We start from the raw sequence: 23,845 nt of genomic DNA, 5'->3' as shown, positions 1-23,845 counted from the left end.
ATGTGGGGATTTCATTCCAACTGCAAAAGCCAGCAATATCCTATTCCTGAAAACCACACAAAACAAAACTTCTTTCCTCACACAGTTCTGTTTGTCCACCTACATGACATGAATGCACATTATTCTTGCCATTCTGGTGCTATATTCACTGAATTAGTATTCAGATTATTTTATGTCTCCATATCTAGTAGGATCTTGCAACCTGAACATAATATTTAATAATTGTATATTGCCTGTTTAATAGTATTCTCCCAATACCATAAAAATACTTCAAAGCCCTTATTTAATCCACCTTCATAGCATCATCCATTCACAGTATTTTATAACTATGGAACTATAACTATTTGGTTCCTATAACTAGGAACCAAAAGATGGAATTTTAAGGCTCAAATTGTAAAACTGATATAATAGTTTTTTTTTCTTTTTTTCTCCAGAGTACTTACGTATTAGAGTGTACGTTGAAAGCATGGTTTAATTATAGTTATGAGAGCACCGAACTTCTGAAATTTCAGGCTTAGATAATAACCATGATCCACCAACAAACTTAGGTTAGATGGCTGCTTTTAAAACATGCAGGGGCCACAACAAAGACAAGGACAGAATTTTCTTTTAGGGATGGGGCATAAAGAAGTTAGCTCTTTTTTCTTGTGGATTCCTGCCCTTGGCTACATGCCTTCCAACCTTTGCAACATACAAGAATATAGAGGGTGTATTTCTTCTTTATATAAACTTAAACCTAATGCATTCTCAGAACACCATCGATCTTGCACAGCAAGGAAAGTAGGAGCTTTGTGGAAAAGTACAGCAGGTGAATGTGTTGTCAAATACTGTTATCGGGCATTACAGGATCAAATCACTGTGGCCCAAGCAACATTGCTTCTAACAGTTCCTAAATCCTGAGCACTTGCTGTTGCAATTTAACAGAAACGCGAGCCACTACACTGTATTACAAGCCTCAAAAAAAAAAAAAAAAGACAGGTGCCAACAGAAGCAACACTGCTACGTGAAGGCGATGATAGTGACGATGGCAGCAGCAGCAGCAGTTGTTGCTGCTGGCTCTGAGCCAGGCCTTGCACACCCAGGAAGAAACGTGTCAGGCCCCTTCTCCTGTCACATGAGAGCACAGTAACAACTCCCCTGCCCATTACTCACGCACAGTCTGTTTTTTCCGTCTTTTTGGAGGATCAACAACTGGCTGGATATTTTTCTGGACCAAAGTAGCTTGCAAACTCTGTGTGCCATAGCTAGAGCACGAAGATCTAAAATCACATTAACCTCTAAATCAGTAGATACTTTTAGACCCACAGCGGATTTGACTTAAGCATGTGGAGCAGCTGATGACATTGTAAGGCTAGTATTGTTTCCTTGGACTGTTATTAAAACAAGTTTTTCAACGGACTGCCAACTAGAAGCTGACAGAAGAGGAATACTGGCAATCTGAGCTGACCTGGGGCTTTGGAGCATTTCTGCCTGAAGTAATTTTGTTCATCAAGACCAGTCTCGGCCTTAAGCCAGACTGCCAGCAATTTTCCCCAGGCTGTGCTCATAGTCTCCGTATTTTCCCAGTTTGCCAGACTGCATGCAGCGTGTGGTGTAATTCCTAACTACAGAGGCAGTAGCTCACTGGCCAGCAAAGCTGGGGCCAGTGTGTGCTGATTTTTGCCACATCCAGGAGATTTTGCTCAAATAGCCTGGTTACGGACCCTCGTGCCAGTAGGCTAAAAAGCTTTTCATAACCTGGCTCTATTTTTTTTCCCTTCTACTAAATCTTGACGTTGACATATGCCTCCTGCCACCCCATCACTTTTAGCCTATTTTCCAATCTGTGTATTTCGTGCATTGCTGTATGACTTCCTCTTCCTTCATTCTGCTAGGGTGCCTGGAGAACAAAATCAGGATTCAGTAACTCTCACAGATGGGAACAGAGAGGGAAGAAAAGTGCCTCCTTCAGATTTAGTATTAGATATACTTGTTATTCAAGTGAACTGCAACAAACAGAAGCATCAATTGCAACAGCAGTCTCCTGGTACTTCAGGCGTCAGTCAATAAGTACATACACCCTGCTGGTCGGTCACAAGGAGGCTGTAAGTAGCTGAACCATGTTACGATAAAATCTTCAGAAAAATTTACTTTCCATATTTTGCTGTGATTTTGAACTTTCCAAAACTTGGCTAACTGCGGCTAATACGTTTTAAGATTAGCAAAGGAACCCTAACCCTCAAGGAGCAGCTAATGATAACAGTGGTAGACAAAACATTTGTAAAATTTTAGTCTGATGAACAAAGTTGTTTTTTGGGGGAACTGCTGACTTAACTAGCTGAAATGTTCATAAATAACAGTTACTGTCAGGAAATCTTAGCCCAAATGGTGAACAGTACCATTGCATTCAAACAGCTACTTGGGAAGCTATGGTAATTGTTGCTTTAATTCTTGAATATTGCTTAATTCTAGAACTGTCAGTATTGGACTTTAGCAAAGGTATTTCTGTAACATATAGCTATGTTTTACATGGTAAATTCATAATTATGCACAACATTATCAACTCTCTCTTTCCTGTCTCCTGTCCCTTTAATACTCTTATTTTCCTTGAGTATTTTAACATCTCCACTTTTGAAACACTTAAATTTGATATATGATAAACAATACCATTTTTTTGTATTTGTTTTCCCACCCTCACACAGCCTTAGGATGTGGTCAATATTAATTATGACCATGATAACCATTACAAAAAAAAAGTCCTGTTAGACTCTCATGATTACTCAAAGCTCCCTTTTACACATTTGTTTTATGAAAAAAAGGAAAAAAAAAGGAAAATGTGGCTCAGACAATAGCAGTCCTAAGCACTTATTTTATAATACAGTTTGTTCTTCATTGCTCAAACTGCCTGTGTGCAGTAACTTAATTATCTCATAAGTACTTTTCTTTGCAAACCCTTAGAATTATAACTTTGTCCTTAGTATCTCAGTTCAGGACACAATAATTCTGTCACTTGTAGTTCTTCCATTGCCTCCTGCTTCTGTTACCTATAAACTGCTCTTTATATAAAAAGTTACTCCTCCCCCTCCTTTCATTCTCTTAATTTTCTGTTGTAAACAATTAGCCTTCAGTATCCAGTTACCTTGTGTCCTGACAGCAAAAGTCAGGGTAAGTCAAGCCTTAAACACTGCCATAAAACAAATAAGACAGATAAACAAGAAAGGGTATTTTAGATCACCTGGTAAGAGTACAGAAAAAAAATAATAATAAAATATTCTCAACACCCTTGAGTTAACCCATGCAAGAAAGCAGAGTGCCTTTATCATAAACATACATTTATATTAGCTGAAACAAACAACAACAGTTTAGACCTAGAACATGGTAAATTGGGTCAGGTTAGCATGTTTCAGTACACAGTTTCTGAAATGGCTGCTGTACTAACCTTGGCTGGTCAGAATACCCCAGCTAGCTTTTCGTTTCGCAGGACACTCCCCTATACTTTCTAGGCGTCTTTTGGGGAGATTGTGGCTCCTCTGAACAGCAGTGCTTGTTGTCATTGTTTGTTTCTGGAGGGAAGTCTGGCTGTCATTGCTGCAGGTATTCCGGTCTGACGAACATCCACAAATGGATTTCTACTACCTTTTTTCCTCCTTTCGTTTTTTCACAAAGGCTCTTGTACTTACTGTAGAATAGCTACAACACTGAAATCCATTCAGTAACATTTACTAGCTTGGACTAGTGGGTACGTAGCGGGGGAAGGGAAGGATTGCTCTAGCATTTTCTATTTTTAAAGCAGAGAAAGAATCAGCTTAGCTACAGCATGAGTCTTAACTGTTTACACAATTTAAAAGGAAAGAATGTGTTAATTTTTCAATAACTACATCAAAAAAGAAACATTGTTAAAGCATAAGTATTCAGTGCTTTGTTTCTTGAATAACAAGCAATCTAAAACAGGAAAAATAAATCTGTTTTTATCACACTGTCAAATCTTATAGTAAGAGATAGAAACAGTAATTATTATTGCAGCAGGCCTTGCTCCTATGTAATTTGCAGTTAAGAGAGAGATTTTGGAATCCAGAAGAAGCTATGAAATTATAAAACACTTCTGGTTTGTTTATTTGTTTGTTTTTCTCAAGTAGGGGAGAAGGTATCCTACAGATGTCAACCAGAAACTATGTCTTTAATTTAAAAAAAAAATGGTTTCACTACAAAAAAGACTTCACTGGTTAACCTGAATGGGTCTGATCCCATTATGAAAGTAAGGCTGCAGTCTTGTCATGAGAAGCAAAAGCTGCTATTTCTTAAAAAATAATGAAAACAAGGACAACCAACTACTAGTATCATTTTTTTTGGTTATTATGTATCATACTGATACTGCACAACAGAAATCTGCAAGGAGAAGCAATCCACAATAAAATTCCAGCATGCTATTTTTTTATGATAATAACAAAGATTAAATGATTTCTAAGTGATTTATTTCTAATAGTAACAAGTTGTGCTGCCTTTACTTCTGCATCCCCACCCCCTAACACTTCCTTCACTAACTTTTTCTACTAATACAAAAACTAGCCATCTGTAAACTTTATAGAAGGAAATTAACATTACTGGGGTTTGCTGGTACTGTTCTTTTCAGGTACTTGACAAAAATGAATCCCTAAGATACTGGAATAATACAAACGTATTTCATGAGATTTTCTAGATCCTTCTTGTTTTTCTTTAAGAGAAAATCAGAAGCAAGTTTATAGTTGGGTGGGGTGAGGGGATGAAGAAAGAGCAGTCACAATTTTTTACCTTGAAATTACAGAACATGAGAACTGTCTTACTGGAACAGTATTACACTGTTTACAGAACAGAAGTAAGTGGGCTGCTTCTGTTCTCACAATAGAGAACAAAACTGTGCTCTCCCAGAGGTTATGCGCCTTTCAGAAAGTTATTTTCCTCAGATTTTATCTAGCTGAATCAGCCAGAATGTCTCACCAACTGAGATAAGCACCTCTATACATCCAGCAATCAGACTCTGCAAGTAAAAGCTGGAATAGAACTTTTGCAAAAGAGCATGGACATTATATATAACCTTAATACTAGAATTAGTTGTCAACTCATCGTATCTTCCTCAAGAAAATAAATATGGGAAAATACAGCAAATCAACCAGAAGCCTTACTAAGAACATGTATACACGTGTCTGTGTCAGGAAGATATCAGCACTATTTTCCAGGTGAGAAATAACTGATGACAATTTCTGTACTTGGCATGGCTCAGCGGCTCATCTCAGTTTTACATTTCCTTTGCATTTGGAATGGAATCCCAGCACTTTCAGGAGAAGGTGGTGAGGATTAGGATCAAGCAAAGCATCTGGCACTGCAGGGCAGGGATTGACAGTGGGCTGGGAAGACAAGACCTACATGTTTTTGTAGGAGTTTTGTGGGTGAAGTTGTCAGCTGACAATGAAGCTGGGTCCTTCAAGTGGAGTGCCACAAACAACATGGACGCAGGTCGTACTGCTTGCTTCCCACAGATATTCCAACCCCCACGTTATTATTCTCACCATCCACACAGGTGTGACCACGCAGTAGCAAGAAAAACAGCACATACACAGAAAGCTTTCATGGCTTCAGAGAAGACTCCCTGGAGAGTCAGCAGCACCTGCTCATTCTCCTCCACAAAACTGCATAAGAAGCAATATGCTATCAATGAAGGTAGACTACCCCAAAAATCTGCCAGCTTCAAAAGTATCTCTATTCCATAGACACTTGCCATTCCAACATAGTTTGAACACTTTGAAGGACATCAAAGCACAATAAAAATATATGCTGTTTCTTCATGCTTTAAAGTGGGCAAAGCTCTTCATATTCCTGGGCAAAAGCCATATCAAAACCGTACGTAAATAAACAGTATTTTTTTTTCCTTTGAAGTGAAAGCTAGACCAACATCAGAAATCAACTAGAAATGTATTAAAAATATAACTGTGATGTTGATATGAAGAAAAGATGGACATATACTTAAGACTGTGTGGTAAGACTGAAGAACCAGGTATTTCATTTCCACCCCTGACATGGAATTGCTATGTGATCTTGCTCAAGTCAGCCATCCATGCACTGTGTGCATCAGCTTCAAAATAAACATCTGTTCTCTCTCAGCCTCATTAAGTAATAAAACCACTACTACTACTTGAAATTACTCAGCTTTGGTACTCAGATTATGTTCTTCAGATTTTTTTATTTTTTTTTTGCTATTGAAGACAAACATTTCCAAAATCCGTTACAAAACCTGTAACAGAAATCTAAGTAGACACCCGTGTATGGAGAAAATATCATAGACCACTATTTTGCTGCCCTGGTACACGAGTAATTATGGACAGTATTCATATTATGTATATGTCCATTCGTATATTCATGTACCCATGGGAGCAATGCAGCTAACCATCCAAAAAACTGCAAGAGGAAGGGGCAGACACTACAGTTTCAAAATACGGAAACTGGAGGATTTTACTGATGAGTTTGGAATTCTGACTTAATTTAACTGACAGGCTTTGAATAAACCACTACGTTGCAGTTGACTTATAATTAGTGCTTTTATATCCCAATAGGCGAACTGTTAGAAGAAACTTCAAAGCTATTTCCTTCACAATGTTTTTATCCAGATTTTTATTTTAAAATAAAATTCAGTACAGTTTCAAACATTTCTATGCCAGCAAATAGCTCGGAGTTTACTCTACAGGGGTGAATTCCAGCGGGAATTCACTCTATTTTCAAGGCTATTCATAAGGCCATGCAGAGGCCACTACGATAACACACTAAAAGATGCTTAAATAAAAACAACAACCAAAAAAGAAAAAAAAGAATCCTTCCAACACACGATGAAGCCCAATGCAGTATAGTCTGAACTCCAATAACATCAATTTATCTTAAGAAGGATTGGAGAAAATTGCACTACTTTCAGATGTCACGGATTGGTGTTTTTTTGTATGCCACCCTCCTCAAGTAAGCCAACTAATGTGCCATTTAGCTTCACAAACTGTTTTGTACTTTTAGAATTGGTCACTCCACCTTTTTGGGCAGTATTGTCAGTGACTGCATGGAGCCTGCCACGTTATATCCTGGAACAGGACTAGAAACTGGCAGCAGCAGGACAGGAAAGGACTGGAACCCTCTTAACAACAACAAAAAAAAAAGATGATTGCATGTACTTGTGTATTTCATGGCCAATTCAATGATATAATTAGCAGTCAAGCAGAAGCTTAGGCATTACGCAGGTGTCACCAACCAGTCCTCTGTCCTCCACATCTTGACAATGCCAGCAGATAAGTAGATAATGTTTAAACGGTCGCTATTTTTTTAAGCAGAAAATGCTATTTTTCTATGCCGCTATAAAGAAAACCAACAATCCTACTACAGACTCCATTTTACAGTATTATAACTCTCTGTTAGTTGGAAATCCAAAACAAACCTGGGCTTCGGATATTGACAGAGAGCGTAAAGAGCCAAGGCATGACCAGTAGTCCACATGGGAATGGTACAGCGCACCTCAGAGTGAATCTTCAGGCAATTACCATGAGAGCCATAAAGAGAGAGATGAGGTCTATTGACAGAAAGACTAGACATAGCAAAAAGTAACATCCTCTAGTGCAACAGATGGAGCATGCCATAATGGATTTATGACCAGCCAGGCAGCGTTGCTGCAGTCACGAACAGAGCTCAGTACTTAGGCACGTAATGCATTCCCCCAAAGCCATCATCATCCAACCCTGGCAGAAGTTCACTCACTGCTTGCTTGCATTGCAAATGTTTGAGAACATCTCCTACAAGAGAAGAGTGTGAATAGCAGAACTCTGGCCATAACAAGTCTATGGGTGCGGGAAGGAACATCACCTTCAGGGAGCTATGCTATTTTGGTATCCCCATGGTGCCTATGCCTTGCTGCTGCTGTAAAAAAAGACCAAATACAGGTGGTGCATTTGAGCTTGCCCTAACCCAGTTCAGGAGCTTCCTCATGGCTTTGTTTTTTGAATAGTTGCCTGTAAGGCCTTGCAGGTAGATTCCTCTATCATTTGCTCCAGGATTATATTTTCATCTTACTGCTGTGCACCTTTAAAACCTGTGCCTGTTTTAAGCTACGTCGAAGTTCAAAGTTTCATTTGTACTTGTTTGTGGTTTGAAAGCTTATTATTCATCTCACCCAGAAAAATAAATCAATTGATGAAGGGAATTTCCATGTGAACTCAGAGTACACAAATCAAGCATGCCAATAGGATCTGTGATGGTGACAAGTTAAGGTTCACCTTCAGAAAAGACACGTATCAAAGAAGCACACATGAATGATCCTGATTGTAATATACAGCCTTCGGTGATGGTCTTCCCAATAAGGTCCTAATGTACAAATACAGACAGGAATAAAATAAAACACAAAGGAATCTACGTGATAGGATAGCTCACTTCCCTTCAGGGAAGCAAGCATGCAAACAGGCCCCAGCAGATACATTCACTGGAACCTTTTGTAGCCTCAGAGATTTTCTTTAAGGTGGGGAAAGAGCCAGTGCTTGGCAACAATTGTGCTTGGTTTTTGCTGCTACAGACAGCTCAGAGCTCTGGTTGCATGAATTTCCATGCCAGTTTAGTTGCATCACATAGCCTTCACCAAAATGCCTTTAAAGTGTCAAAATTATGTTCTTCAGGGGAGAACGGTTCTGGTATCTTGTAGATGTTGGTGTGATTTGCTCCACTCTAAGCAAGTGTCTAGAATCTTGAGATTTATTTTTAAGTATGACTCTTCCTTGGCTGTTATTTGTCATACTAGGCAAAGTTATTCCACATGTAAGAGGGGATGACAAGCTCCATCAAAAAACTCCCTTCTGAACTTTTCAAAAAGAACATTCTCACTATCTTAAGCATTCTTACACCATTAGCTTACGTGCTGCATATGAAAAACAAATGCTAAATGTGGCGCCTTACACTGAGTGCTATGGTGAATAGGTATGCCATACAATATTCCTATCATTACTAAATGAATCTCTATTGTATCCAGGAAGCTATTAGAGGTCTTATACAGCTTTTATTAATAGAACTGTGATCTCTGTGGAATGCAAGTTGAGAAAATGCCTCGTGCCTATCTTCCCTACCTAACAACTGTTGCTGAGTGACATTATCAATTGCAACTTGTTAGAGTAGAATAATAGGAAGAATCTTCTCTAATCATTTGCTACAGGTCAAAAATCAAGCTTTCCAAATAGTGGATCTCTAACAGTGTAACATAGCATTATTTCCAATTTCCAAGTTGTATTTAGTGGACCTGGTTTCTTGGGTCTGCCCAAGCAGTGCTCAGCGTACAAGAAAAAGCAGGGTACAGCAGACTTTATACTAGTTACCAGTCTCATAATCCTGAAGGGAGATGGGGACTCCAGTCTTAAATGGCATAATCCTAGCAATTGGCTTAATTTAGGGTAACTAGGAATGTACTGGGCATTTCTACCATGCATGGCCATGGCAGATAAAGCAGAGAAGGGTAGCTTAGAACTTGCCATGTTCATTCAAGAGTATCAGGAGTAGACTTTTATTTTTTTAACCTATAAGAAACAAGAGCATATTCACCTCTACAGTTCTACAAAAATAGTATAATTAGCTTTGAGAAACTGTACTCAAACACTACAAATACAAATTCTGCTTTCAAGTAACTTTCAAATACAACTTAAAAATAGTATAGTTATGCATAAAGTGATAGTCAATGAATATTTTTGCCGAGTTGACATAATTAAAATTAGGATATTAAAGAATAAACATTTCATGTTGTCAGAAGTACTTAACCTCTGTACAGACCCCACATACCTCTGTAAGTACATGATTAGTTGTTTGTTGCTTACATTAACTTCTGCCAAGTTAATATTTTAAAAGAAAGTTCCTCCGAACACTTTGTGCTTGCAGCTAAAAGCACTTTGACAGCTACTGAGTATCAGTTTTAATTTTGATAAAATTAATTTCAGCCTAGAGAAGAGAAGGCTCTGGGGAGACCTTAGTGCGGCCTTTCAGTACCTAAAGGGGGCCTACAGAAAAGCTGGGGAGGGACTCTTTGTCAGGGAGTGGAGTGATGGGACAAGGGACAGTGGCTTTAAACTGAAAGAGGGTAGGTTTTGTTTAGATATTTGGAAGAAATTCTTTACTCGGAGGGTGGTGAGGCACTGGCACAGGGTGCCCAGAGAAGCTGTGGATGCCCCATCCCTGGAGGTGTTCAACGCCAGGCAGGATGGGACTTTGGGCAACCAGATCTAGTGGGAGGTGTCCCTGCCCATGGAAGGGGGTTGGAACTGGATGGGCTTTAAGGTCCCTTCCAACCCAAACCATTCGGTGATTCTATGAAAACAGAATATTTTGCCTTACACAGGTTTATGAATGGGAATTATAACTCCAACTTCTATTATATTATCTATATTAATCATGTTATGGATTCTTCCATATAAGCCAAGCTCTCAGCAGTATTTCCCAGTAGAGTTTATGTCTTACGGTCCCCAAAACATCTAACAATTAGTTATGTCTGAAGATTTGATGCATGTACTTTGAAACCACAGCCTACTACCTCATCCTAAAGCAAAGGAACTATAAAAGTCAGCTCAATCTCTAACTCAGCACTTGTATATATAGAGTACTTTCATGGTATGACCAGCTGGTTGGTATAGTAGGAAGAGCCTAAAGGTTGCTTTGATCTTTGGGTTTCTGTCAAGCAACAGATGTACAAAAGCCTGAGTTATTAACTCTTCACAGATCTGGAAATACTGCAAGAGAATTAATCTTACTGTGCGAGTCACTGTCACTGCAAATAGCCTATTAAGGAGTTAATTATACCCCAAATTAATCTGCAAGTAAGTTCATTTTTGTAGGTCAGTTTATAGGGCACAGAACTTTAAAACTGAATAAACATACATAAGCTATGACATTTTCCATAAAATGAATTAATAAAATTCTTTTTTATAGAATAATTAATAAATACATGTTCACTTTAACACAAAAGCTAGGTAAACAGAAAAGCTAGATAGACAGAAAAGCTAGGCATCATAATCTATTTATAGCACAGCTATAAGTGCCTGATTGCAAAGCACTTAGCTCTAAATAACTAATCAATCCCTTTCAATTCAATGGGGCAAGTATGTGTATATGAGTAAGTGTTTACAAGATCAGTGCCAAAGTAACTGATACAGTAAAATAATCCAGTAAATTGGACCTTCACAATAGAATGGATGCCTTTTTCATTTAAGTCTTTTATGCTAATAATACCACTGACTTCACCAGAGGCAAAAAAAAAAAATACATTTTGATAGTTTATTAAGACACAGTGTTTAATCCACTTTAAACAAATGTAAAAGACTGCATAGTTCTGTCCTGCATTAGGTGCTATCCAGTGTTTTAATACTGAAAATACTGATGATAGACTATTATGTTTATTTTTTCTAAAATCTGTGGATGACACTGAACTGCAGGTGCTGCAACTGCTCAGAGGGAAACAGTTAAAAATAGATTTGAGTAAAATGGAGAAATTGCGTGAAGTTACCTGAAGGCAAGTATAAAGTATTATACTTAAAGGGGAAGAAGCAAATGCATAATACAGTGACACTGTTTTAACATGCGGTTTATAGTTGGCTACAATCCATAATACTATACTGTTGGGAAAAAAAAGCATCACCACAGGAGGTATTACATAGGGTATCACATATACTGCACGTGACATAAGTGTCCCACTTTTGTACAACCGATAGTTCCACTGGGTGCACCCATAAAGTGTCAGCTGGAACACTCCATTTAACATGTGGAATTAGACATGAATAATGATGTCTGTGAACTGTATATGCACTGGCACAAGTCCAAACAAGGCAACTACAGTAATTCCAGGTCTAGAAAACAAGACTTAAGAGAACAGACCAAGTGAAATCCTTTTTCCTTTGTTTTAGAAAAGACAAAAACTACAGAGGTGGGAACATGCATGCTAGTAGTCTTTAAATTTCACAGCTGGAGAAAAACTTATAAAAGCATTCATTATATAAGATTTACGTAGATCTCAGATTAAGTGGGAAGCATTCTAGTGATGAGAATAGTAAAAATTGGCATCAGTTGCATAAGGACACTGCAGAAATCACTATTACTGAGCATTTTAGAAACAGGTTAAACAAATATTTACCAGGCAACCCTTGTATATTTGGTACTAGAGGGTCCAAATCACCTCTCAAGGTGCCTTTTAGATGTACAGAAGAAAAGTTTTACTCAGACTTCATCTTCATAAACAAACTGTGTAATTTATAGTTAGTAGAGATTTTATACACACATTTCTGGTCTTATCTGATGCTGGACACTGATCTAGTTCTTATATTTCAATGCCACATAAACCATATAATAATTTAAAATTAATTATGGGCGTTGTCCCAATCCAGCTGTTCACATACATGTGAGATCTAAAGGATAAATTTAACACAGTAGACTGCAGAGAAAACAAGAGAGAAGATATTTCTGAAATCTGAAGGAAGAAAACATAATCTGTTTCACTTCTGTCTAGCAACAAGACTGCAACAGGGAGATGATACAGGTAAAGCTGTCTCCTTGTGTTCAACAAAGAAAAAGTCACAAAACTAAGGCAGTCAGCCAAGAAATGTGTGGTTCCTAGGCCTCAAATCCTGTATTGACCCATACACCTTCAGTATGATAAAATGAGTTCCATAAAGTACTAGTGCTCAGTACCTAAAATGTCCTCAATTATTAAAGCTTTGTAAAAAGCATGGCTTATTTTAATTCAAGAACTCCATTTGCTAAATATGGAATAATGCCTGTGGCTAGTAGCACATTTCCAAAGGCTCTTTTCTTCTTCAAAATTATAACACTCTATCCTAGCCAGCCTTTATAACAGCAAAAAGTAATTTTGTAATATTGCAAGCAAACTGAAAATATGAGCATTAGCAGGATTTTAAGAGTAACATAATCAAGTTAAAACTAGAAAATGAAAACTAACATTACCTCTAATGGGAGCTACTCCTAAGATACTATAAACTTCAATTAGGCAATGATAGGCTGTTTTTTTGTTTTGTGGGCAGGTTTCCTGCTGAGACTTCTCTGTTGCTTAATAAAAAACACGTAACAGGATCGGTAATCAGGTAGATATTCAGTATTTAATTTTATTATTTAATGGTTCGAGCTGTGGCTTCACATAACTTACTGAACATCTTCCAGATATTAGTTTGAACAGGATATTTTGTTCACGGTATTTTATAAACTCTATTAAGGTATCTCCATACTGTACTTCACAAACATAAACAAACCAAATACCACAACATGGTGTGAGCTAAGACAGTATCATGCTCCCTTCTACAAACACAGAGCAAAGATGCAGACAGGGTAAGAGAAAATCATGATCTTGAAGAGCCTTACTAGCATCTCAGAGAGCAAGGACCAATCCTGTTAATGATGACAAATGGCTGAATTTGTAGATTATGAAACATTAGCTGAACATGTGCTTAGAACTGTTCCAAAACTAGACACAAAGGTTGCAGGTAGGACAGTGAAAAATACAGTTTACACACAAAATAGTTGCATTAACTGTATTTTGTTTGTTTTTTAATAAACCAAACAGAAAAACAGAAACTCCACAGTATGTGTGAGCCTTTAAGATCAGTATAAATGTCTGCTACCTGAACAAAACAGCAACCTGCAAGAGTGACAGATTTTCATCTTTTGTATGGGCTGACTACTAGAAGGCCGAACATACATTTATTTGGCTACAATAGCTCAGACATCTGATGACTGACCTGGATTCAAAAGATGACATAGGGAAGACTATTTTGCTTTTCATCTTGATACATTTTATTCCTTTCCCTCTATTTTCCCCCCAGTCTTTTCCTTCCTTACTCAGATTTTGTGTCTGTCTTCACAGACTGATCCGCCTTAGAGCTAGAAGGAAGTTTTCTGACAAAAAGTTCTTCTCGATTTCAAGCAAGGGTTACCTACCACGTACTCTGTGAGTATTTTTGCCAGTGGGACAGATGGTCAGTCCTTTCCATCCCACTCTAGTGAACACATGTACATACATACACCCACACATACATCTATACATATATTCACACACAAGCACACATGCGTAATAGTTCAAATGATCTGATTAATATACTCAGATGTAAAAATCCTGGGTTTCAGAACTTTCTCTAAATCACGCAAAGACATGATATAAATACACCTCAAGTAAATGTTCTGCAAAGCAAGCTAGTTTCTTCTTTGTCCCAGTACTGAAGAAGGAAAAGATCTTCAGGTTTGTAGCTGTTTTTTGGCATATTTCTAGTTTTCCCCTTCACATTTAACTCACATTATTTCTAAGGTAACTCATGTTACCTAGAGATGAATGTGATAAAAGGCAAGACAAGTCTTCCTGTTTCATTGCCGAACTCAAACTTTCAGTCATCTCAGAATACAAGGAACAATCAAAGACAAATGAGGCAGCAGGGATCCCATGCTGAACAAAAGCACAGCTCAGTCAATTAAGAAAATAGATTTCTGTCTTCTGTGACCCAGAAAAAATATTGTATGAAAATGGTACTGGCTCACCAGAGATGAGCTTGTGGGAACAGTAATGCCCAGTTTTGCCAAAGTTCTGCTTGAGCAAACAGAAAAAGGAATTTTCACAAGAACTTTCAACCCAGTAAAATGTGATGGGTTTTCACACAGATGCCAAAAGCTCATTCTGACAAACATTAAGTTTCCTGATACATTCCAAGATGCTCATTCAAGATGCAGAAGGACTGTATCTTCCCCATCCCTCCAAGCGTTCAAGGCCAGGTTGGATGGGGCTTTGAGAAACCTGGTCTAGTGGGAGGTGTCCAGGCAGGGAGGGGTAGAATTAGATGATCTCTAAGGTCCCTTCCAACCCAAACCATTCTATGATTCTATGATTCAAATAAATTATAGGATAACTTTAACCTAATCAATAAATAATTCTCAGAACTATCTGGACTAGTTTCACTAGAGTGTTGCCAAATAATAATATGCCAAGTGTGGAAAATTTCACCCACATGTGGCTAACGTGGGGGCAACCTTAGAAGCAACTGGGAAAGAAAAGTATCTTGAATTGGGAAGTGTTTGGCAGCCTTAGGCATAGGCCGCTCTCCTAACAGGACATTGATTGTAATACTTCAGTTTTGTTCTGAACTTAATATTAATATGCAAAAAAATACTTCTACTACTAATAATAATTTGCTTAAAGAATCTAACAGTGTTCCTTCAGATTTTTCTTAAAAATACCAGAGAACTATAGAAAAAACCTCCTGCTACATAGCATTTGACAAACTGGATATAAAAGAGGCTAGCAGATAAGTAATTGCCTGAACATAATAAATAAATAAATAAATAATACTTTAAAAAACCCACAGCAACAAAGAACACAAACTTTAGTGATAAGATAGTAAATACAAATATACCTTGTCCTTGAGGAACTCCATAAAATTCAGCAGCTATCCTTGCTGCTTCCTTACGGTTCCCTTTCACAATGTAGAAGTGACTGAGTATAGCAAGGCTGATCTTCACAAAAAGTTTAAAACAAAAAAGGGAAAGTATAGTAAAGTAGACATTGGATAGCTGCTGGGCAAAAGGACGACTTTCTTCTATGACAGTCATTGCTGCAGCAAAATCTCTCTCAGTGTTTGGGTAGGGCTCTCAAATGTGTTGATAAGATCATATGGCTCCAGCTACGCACTCTTGGGAACAACTGGTGCTGAGGAAAGAAAATATCAGCTGGTCATGATGCTTGCTGCTCAAAATATGAGGATTATTTATACTGTACATAGTATTGAGTTCACTACCACTCCTGCTGGCCTGGTGATATTCAAGTGGGACAGAATATAACAGACACAAGTTGCAAGAGCCTGGATTGTACTTGTTCCACTTAAAAGGTCTGTTTCATTCCAGATTCTGCATTTGTAATTCATTTATTTATCCTGTTTATACACGTTTAAAAAGACACTGTCAAAAGTATTATTATTATAAGCTACAATTTCATGTACTAAAACAGCTAACTCAGGTAAATAAGTCAGTTTCTGCTAAAATAAGTTCTTCTGCTTAAGTACAAGTGCTCTTTTATGTTAATTCATTTTATGTTTGGCTAACATTTTTCTTAAAAAAAAAGAGAATTACGTCAGTAAATACTTGAAATACACATTAATAAAGATACATAAATTTTAAAATAGACCAGCTTTGACAGCCTCTTGTTATTTTGTTCAGGCTGAATGAAAATCGCTAGTATGCATGGCTTACAGCATTATGAAAAAAAAAAAAAAAAAACAAAACACAGTACTCAGAGCAGGTAAGAATCAAACTCTAACGTGTTTATAAATAAGATCTCAAAACATTTTAAATAAAGGCACTAGTAAATATACAGCATGGAAAATTTCTAGTGCTTCTGATACACATTTCATTGTGCTGTTTCATATTATTTTAAGCTAATGATATGGCAGGTTTTTTTCTTGGCCAGTTTTAGAAAGGGCAATCAAAGCTCCTCAGATTTTTTAAGAATTTGCTTATATACCATAAGCTTATTACTCATAGTTATCAGAAGTCACACACAAATTGTTCCATTAGTGTGAGTAATTACTAATGAGCAAATTACGGTGTCACAACATGACACAAACTGAGGAGCCACAGAACAGAACTAGATTTCTAAGTAAGCTATGGCCCTAAAATAATTGTGGCAGCATAGGTGAAGGTCCTATTTTAATTCCATTATACTTCCTATTAAAAAAAAGGAAATAGCATCTTTACTTATACCTTAAAATACTCTTGAAGAACTCTGTAATCTTAAAGTGAAATGCCCTTTCTATTCTACTCTGGATTCTCTTGTTTGATAGTCAAAAAAAAAAAAATTTAGAATGTTGGCAACTGTCCATGAGGAACAGTGGGTACGATCCAAATGTCACTGCATCCAAAGATCCCCCTGCCTTTAATGAATAGCATAGCAGAAATTAACAATATTATACAAAATCATATTTCTAAAGGAAAAGTGGAAAAAAGAAAAAAAAAAAACAAAAAAAACCACTCATCACCTGGCTCCAGGAGTAATTTATTACATTAAGAAACTGTAATGTTTTCTGAAAACTACATTCAAATAAAACTTTCTAAGTGAAGAAAAGACAATGATAAAAGAAAAGAAAGTGTGCTTAGAAATAAATACCAGGATTTTTAGCAGACAGGAACTAGACTGTGCTTATCTTGAGAGAAGCAGACATTCAGTCTTTTTCCTTGAAAAAATAATAATTAATCTACATAGAAGTCAAAACAGTAACTAGAAAAGGCAATAAAAAGGCAGTTTACCTTGTAAACTATATTAGTCTGTGAAAAAATATATACATTTTCTCTTACATTTTGTTTATAGACATTTTCTCATCTAGCTAGAATAGGAACTGGTCTCCTCATACCATAGTTAGAAGTAAAAGTGAGTACTTAAAATGCCAAATGAAAATCCCTTTTTATATTTGGCACATTGTTATCTGACACTGAATTGAGGTGTCATGTTTTCCATAAGGATAAATAGGCATTATGTTCTGAGGCAGCACTGCCAATTTCCTTTTCAATCATTAATAGAAATGGTGTTTTCCTTAGTAACCTATGCAGTATTGGAATTTCAGACTTCCATATTTCTATGTGTATTACTGAGCCTAACTCAATCAGAATTCCCAAGCCACCTGAAGTACTTGTTTTTGCAAATTTGCCATGCAGAATAAGGAAGAATTAATTATCTTATAGGAAACTTTTTTTCTTTATAGTTTTGTTTGTTTGTTTTTGTTTTTGTTTTTTTTACCTGACTGTGTATTGTGTCATCCAGTAAGTGTTCTTTCTCATCTGGACTTCTCCCACATTTCATTAATTAACAAAGCAGCCTTTCTTTGTAGAGGTGAAAATCCAAATAGCAATTACTATAAATAACAGATGAGGTTAACAGCAACAATCAGAGTTAATCTTCCCCTTACAATTGTGTTTCCTACTTCTTACAACTGCAGTAGACAAATCACTGAACAGAGGAGTTTCTTAGGTGTCTTCTTCAGGTTCAATTTTTCTGTAAAACATCAGCAAAAACATTTTTCAAAAATAAGGTTGCAGGTGCACGTAATATTTTGTAACTGATCTTTCAAAAAATCCCTGTTGATCTGTAAATCTTCTGCTTTTAGAAATAGCACAAAAATTGAGCAGAAGGGTTATTCCTGTATCAAAGCTTATCTTCCATCCTCTCATAAATTTTCTTCCATGGCTGTAAACTATATACTGACAACAGTAATAATAAGTTTTGAGAATTTCAGTTCACACATACAAAGAAGCTTGCAAAATTACTCTCCTAATAATATTTCTACTTTCTCTAGCTCCATAACTCTCTCACATTTCTAGCTTTACTGGAAACACTGCAACTGCACAGAACAACTGAGTTTACCCTAGTCTAAGGCTTCTAAAGCTCAGCAGAAATTGCCATTTATAGCTTGTTGGCAGACTCATGCTTCCAGGCACGCAGTCATGAAAACAGAGCAACAGTTTAGATGTTAACATTCATGTGGCATTTGGGAAGAATCAACAATGTGAATACTGGGACTTGAACACAAAATAGCTGAGAACAAGCACATGCAGACTGGGTGAACAGGAATGGAAAGCTATGGATGTTGGAAGAGAAATCAGAAAGTAGAAGCATAAGTAAGGAATTAACAATCACTGTGATGCTATGCAAGAGCAGAAAAAAATGGCCTGTAAATGTTCTATTGCATGGCAATGTGGAGCAATTGGAGTCTGATCTGCAGCAGTGCAGGATACAGATAGCTTCCAAATAGAGATGCATCACCAATATGCAACAAATATACATTATAAAAATATAAAAGCACTTGAAAGCAGCAGTGATTTAATCTGGATGTTCATATTTCGTGTATAATTTTGGCACTGGAAAATGAAATTTCTCAGTGCCTCACTTCCTCACTTGGAAAATGGGTTTAACAGGACTACTCAGTAACAGAATTCTGAAGGTTACTTCATTGCTGTACACAAAACACTCAGATATTACAGTGAAAACAATACTAAAGCTAATTAGGTACTTATTTTTTCTTTTAATACAAAATTTGGATAACAAACCTAAAGAGAATGAAGTACTGAATGATCGCTGATTTCATGATTACATAATGGATAATGTGTAAAATTATTCTAACATTTAAGGTTATATCACAGCAGACAAGGAAATGGGACCAAACTACACTGCAGACAAACACTATTAAAATTTTTGTTTTGTTTAAGAGCATGAAAACACTGTCACAGACAAGGATCTCCCTTGCTTGGCATGCTAGCATATTCTCAGCAAATAAAACAAGTATAATGTAATCATTTTTCCAGTATACTTTCCCCTTTTCTAGCAATTAACTAGCATTTTAATTTTAAAACCATCTAAAATCTTTCAAATGCTGGATTTCATGGTCTTAAATTCCTTTTTAACGTAGCTTGTTGTGTTATCATTTCTAAAGAACATAACCAGTATATTCAAGTTAGAAGTATTGCCATTTATAATGGCAGTAAAAGTGGTTAATGTCAAGCTCTAGTCCTCAGATTAATAGAATACCAGACAATGCCAGACAATGCCAGACAAAGTAGCCTGCCCTTTAATACGTTAATGAGTAGTGGCCAAAAGCAGAAAGAAAACATTCCAGCAACAGCATATGATAATTTAAAGTGTTTAAGAAATTTAGAGCAATTTACCCACAATCTAAGCAAGTAACTTTTAGGAAAAAAGTATGCTCTGTCTTCTACAATTCGTTACATACCACAATAATGAACTCTGCATTATTTGAGGAATTCTCAACACTTAGAAGAGTAGTGTGCTTGATTTTCAGTAAGGTAAGAAAAATAAAATAACCGATGTAATATTTAGTCTTTGAAGGCATCTTTAAATACAAAAGACACAGTAAAACACTTAGGAATACAATTTCTTCATAGCATATCCTGTGTATTTACTTCTGGAAAGTACAATTCTCATTAAATCTTTTAAAGCAGTATCTTTAAATTAGATTAATGTATGCTGTAGAAGAGTTATTATAAACACATTATTAACAGACTTTTACTTCAGTATTTTGGAAATGCATCTAAATATCTGAAAGCAGGTATTTATTTTTTTTTTAAGATGAAATATGCAATACAACATAAGGAGTTATTTGTATGACACTCTACCTGCATGTCTTTCTCTCTATATACACACATATAAGAGATCCGGCTAAGAATATACAAGATGGTCATACTGGTTTTGAAACTTTTGGTTTATACCAAATATAACAAAATATAATTTAATGAAATAGGATGCCAGGGAGAGGAATGGAAAACACTTAGACGCTTTGAAGATTGTATTATTTTATACAGTATATATAACCCACCAGTAGAAACTTCAAAAACAAAGACCTCAGAACTTTAGTTTAAAATAAAATTAGTAAGAAGTCACTAGTTCTTTTACTAAGTTTCTGATGTAACCATAGATAAAAGACTCAAAAATGCTGAGAAGCTAGAGCTACTAAACAATGTCTAATTCAGTAAGAAAAACTACCTGCTTTAGTGACCTGCTGACTTGTATTTTAATAGATGCATGAAATGTTAATCCTCAATGCTAAAAAATTTTATTTGACTCATCTAAAGCTGTTGAATGTTGTCATTTCCTCCTATGCATTCTGAATATGCATTCTGAAGCATTATTTTCCTGTAATTACCTGTTCAAAGCAATTGAACTGAATTTAGACATAGAGCAACTATTTTTAAAAAGGCATTTGCTCACGTGTGTTGTTATGCAAAATGTTGACATTGAAGGTAAAGCAAAAAATGACACACATAAAATGAAACCTTTAAAAATATGAAATATTCTTTTCAGAAGTATCCGTAATAATTAGTAATAATATTACACATCCAAGCTTAAGCACAGAAAAACAAACAAATCACATCTATCTGATAGCTAGAGGGAGTTCACAAATTGGAGTGATTGTAGGGCGTGAAACAGCTATTGGATCCTCTTCCGAACAGGAACTGAAGCCCTGTAGTACAACCTTTGTAAAATAAGAAGAGGTAGTGGAAATACAGGTTTAGTGTTACTAGTTTGGGGGAATGAAAAGAAGAAAAGTGAGAGAACACAAACTTTGGTCTGGAGAAGTCAGCTTGACTCAGATCCAATGCTTTTTCACTGCATCCTGTTGTTATCTTTCTTGTCCACACAAAAGCCTTAGAGTTGTATTGCCAATTGAAGCAACACTAAAATAAACAAATAAAAGCTTGTTTTCATCCTGATGTACCTTAATGCCACGTCTATCCAGAATCTACACAAACAATGCAATGTCAAGTTGTAATTGATATCCAGAGCGCAATGTGAAGTTGTAATTGATATACAGAGCTATGTTTCTTTCAGACTTTTGCAGTTTTTATAAGTTATGCTAGTCTCCTGCTTGTCCAGATAATGCCATGCAGTGATATCTTACATGTTGCAAAAGGGGAAAATCAGGATAAGCATAAAACCCCTTCCCTCAGTAGTCATGCTCTGATTTCTGACACATACTCCACTAGAGGGTTTAGACATCATTTTTCTTCTCTAATAAGGCTATGAAACATACCAGATCATTTAAAAACCTTTAATGCACAAAAAATTGTCTTAAGTTTTATTAGATATGTAGTTTCTCTATGTATTTTGCTGTAGAACATTATTTTTACCAGTTCTCAAACTGCTAAAGAAAGTCCAGATTCATGCCTTCGGGTGGATACAATCATACTTTTTCTTTCCTCCACTGTTTTAAAACCAGTGCTCTGATACAGTTTAGGTTCTATATAAATCAAGCTCTTCCAGTATTGAACCACATGAATGATGCAACCTTGCATTTGTAACATCATGAAAAGTTTACTTAATCTATCGATAACTTTTAATGAATTTAAATTGATTTTATTCGGGTGTTTTGTCTTTCCTGCCTGTTGAAAATACTACTCCTGTCTTTGGAAAATAGTTCTGACATACAGACTTGCATATCTGGATTTCCTGAGAATGAAATTACTTCTCAAGGATTTAAATATAAATCGCTATCTTTCGACATTCCAGATTTTCTCTATATCACATATATTTAAAATCATAAAAAGTGATTACGAAATTCCAGTTTTCCAACTGTCTCAGTTCTTTGAAAGAATACACAGAAGTTTTAAAGCCGTATCACTTTGTTATACACCCACTGGATAGCTGCTTATCACAATGGTGATAGATTCCACTTCAACTACAAGTCTAGTATCAAACAATCCCTGCTATCAGCAACATTATTGTATAAGCATGCTTGATCTGCTTAACCACTCCATCTAATTGCTGACAGTAAAGTCTATATCTGCAGTACAGAAGTGAAGCAGATATAACTGACCTGCTTACAAGTAAATTCAATTTGAGTTCTGCTAAGAAACATTTTAAGTTTGTCCTATGGTATTTATTTCAGTCCTGTTTAGACAGCTACCACAACCCAATTGTTAAGAGTTCTATAGCAGAAGATTCCAAGAGAAGTCATGTGCGTACTTGGAGACATTACTAAAACCAGAAACATGTCAAATGGCAGGCGCACACAGATTATTGACAGATAAATTCTAAACTCCTGGGGGGAGAGACTTGCTAAAAAGTTACCATCTCCAGCTGCCCATTCCTGGAAATCAACAGGAAGGAATTTGTATTGGTATTTTGCCACTTCAGTTCAAAATGTGGCAATTTAATTTTAAGTGCTCATTGAACTAACCTACTGGACATAGCAGTGAAAAACACCTCACCACCCATTCTGCTACAGAGATTGTAACCTCCAGTTAATGAACGGTAGCACAAACTATGAGAGGACAGTAATGTCAAAACTCACGTACAAGCCACCTGTTAATAAGCTTAGTCATAATTTCTGACAGCTGACTGTAGTGATGTGACTGTATCAATGAGCCTTTGAAGGGTCTCCTCATTTTATAACTCTTTCCCGTTTTCATAGGAACCTTTCTTGGGTCCAAACAAATGTTTTCATTACCAACCATATCTATATAACTTCACAGCTTGCTTCTTCTGCAACTAATTCGCCCTCTTCCTTAGGTATGTGGTACTACAGCTAATATGTGTGTGATATTTTGAACCACCCTGACAGACCTAATTTTGCTATTTCTCTAGTAGGCAGTGCAACCACCCTCTATTAATCTAAATTGATGTGGTTGAACATGACATTTTTGTAGTTTTTACAGTTAATCTTTTCCTTAAACTGCACAATGTCACATTCTTATTAAATAGCTGTCTATTTAAAAACAAAAAAGTCAGCCACATTCAAATACTAGGACAGCCATGATGTGAAGATTTGTTTTTATCACATGTAGAGTTAGTATATATCTAAAAAATAGGGTTGACAGAAATTTTGTTTCAGCTGATTGCTTTCAAAAGACCAGTCTTGCAACTGTAACTAAAGCCTCTCTGCTGTCTTGAGGCCTGGACAGACCTCAGCTGTTTGAATTAATACTTTCTGGACTTATTAAACTATTTGGGATTTATAGAAAATCATTAATTATCTATGTGAGACCCTCAAACTACGTCATCCAGATGAGATGATTGTTGATTACTCCAAAGTGAAAAGTTTGCTTGAGATGATATATCTGAGTTGTGAATGTTTTTTGTCACCAACTTGAAATCCTTTCATAATTATTAAATTTTATTCTACACTAGGGTCTTTTATTTTTTCATTCACCTTTTAACTGTTTCTTTCTTTATTACAAGTGGCTTCTAAAAAAGTGAAATCATCAATTTCTTTTAACTTCATACCCACTTTCTTAATTTTTTTTTTTGACAAGTTTTCTTCTAGACTAAGTAAAAGTAGCTTCATTTGTCTCC

The 23,845-nt window shown here is 36.3% G+C and overlaps 1 protein-coding gene across 5 annotated transcripts in view; it reads right to left on the bottom strand.

Moving 5' to 3' along the window:
* The window catches only part of ASB5 (ankyrin repeat and SOCS box containing 5), a 37,871-nt gene that overhangs the window by 10,302 nt on the left and 3,724 nt on the right, over positions 1 to 23,845 (bottom strand). For 2 of the 5 annotated variants that reach the window (XM_083835346.1, XM_083835347.1), the window contains 3 exons: positions 21,116 to 21,228; positions 17,780 to 18,034; positions 15,408 to 15,700 (listed from right to left, as the gene is read on the bottom strand). In XM_083835346.1, the coding sequence (XP_083691472.1) occupies positions 15,408 to 15,603 (196 nt within the window). In that variant the 5' untranslated portion in view covers positions 15,604 to 15,700; positions 17,780 to 18,034; positions 21,116 to 21,228. Of the gene's footprint in view, positions 1 to 15,407; positions 15,701 to 17,152; positions 17,231 to 17,779; positions 18,035 to 21,115; positions 21,229 to 23,845 lie in introns of those variants that run through there. The other 3 variants (XM_083835348.1, XM_083835349.1, XM_083835350.1) reach the window with 3 other exon arrangements.

Source organism: Anser anser (genome assembly GCF_964211835.1).
Source record: "Anser anser genome assembly, chromosome: 4".
In the NCBI taxonomy this organism is placed as follows: domain Eukaryota; kingdom Metazoa; phylum Chordata; class Aves; order Anseriformes; family Anatidae; genus Anser; species Anser anser.
This window is presented reverse-complemented; position numbering and strand designations above follow the sequence as displayed.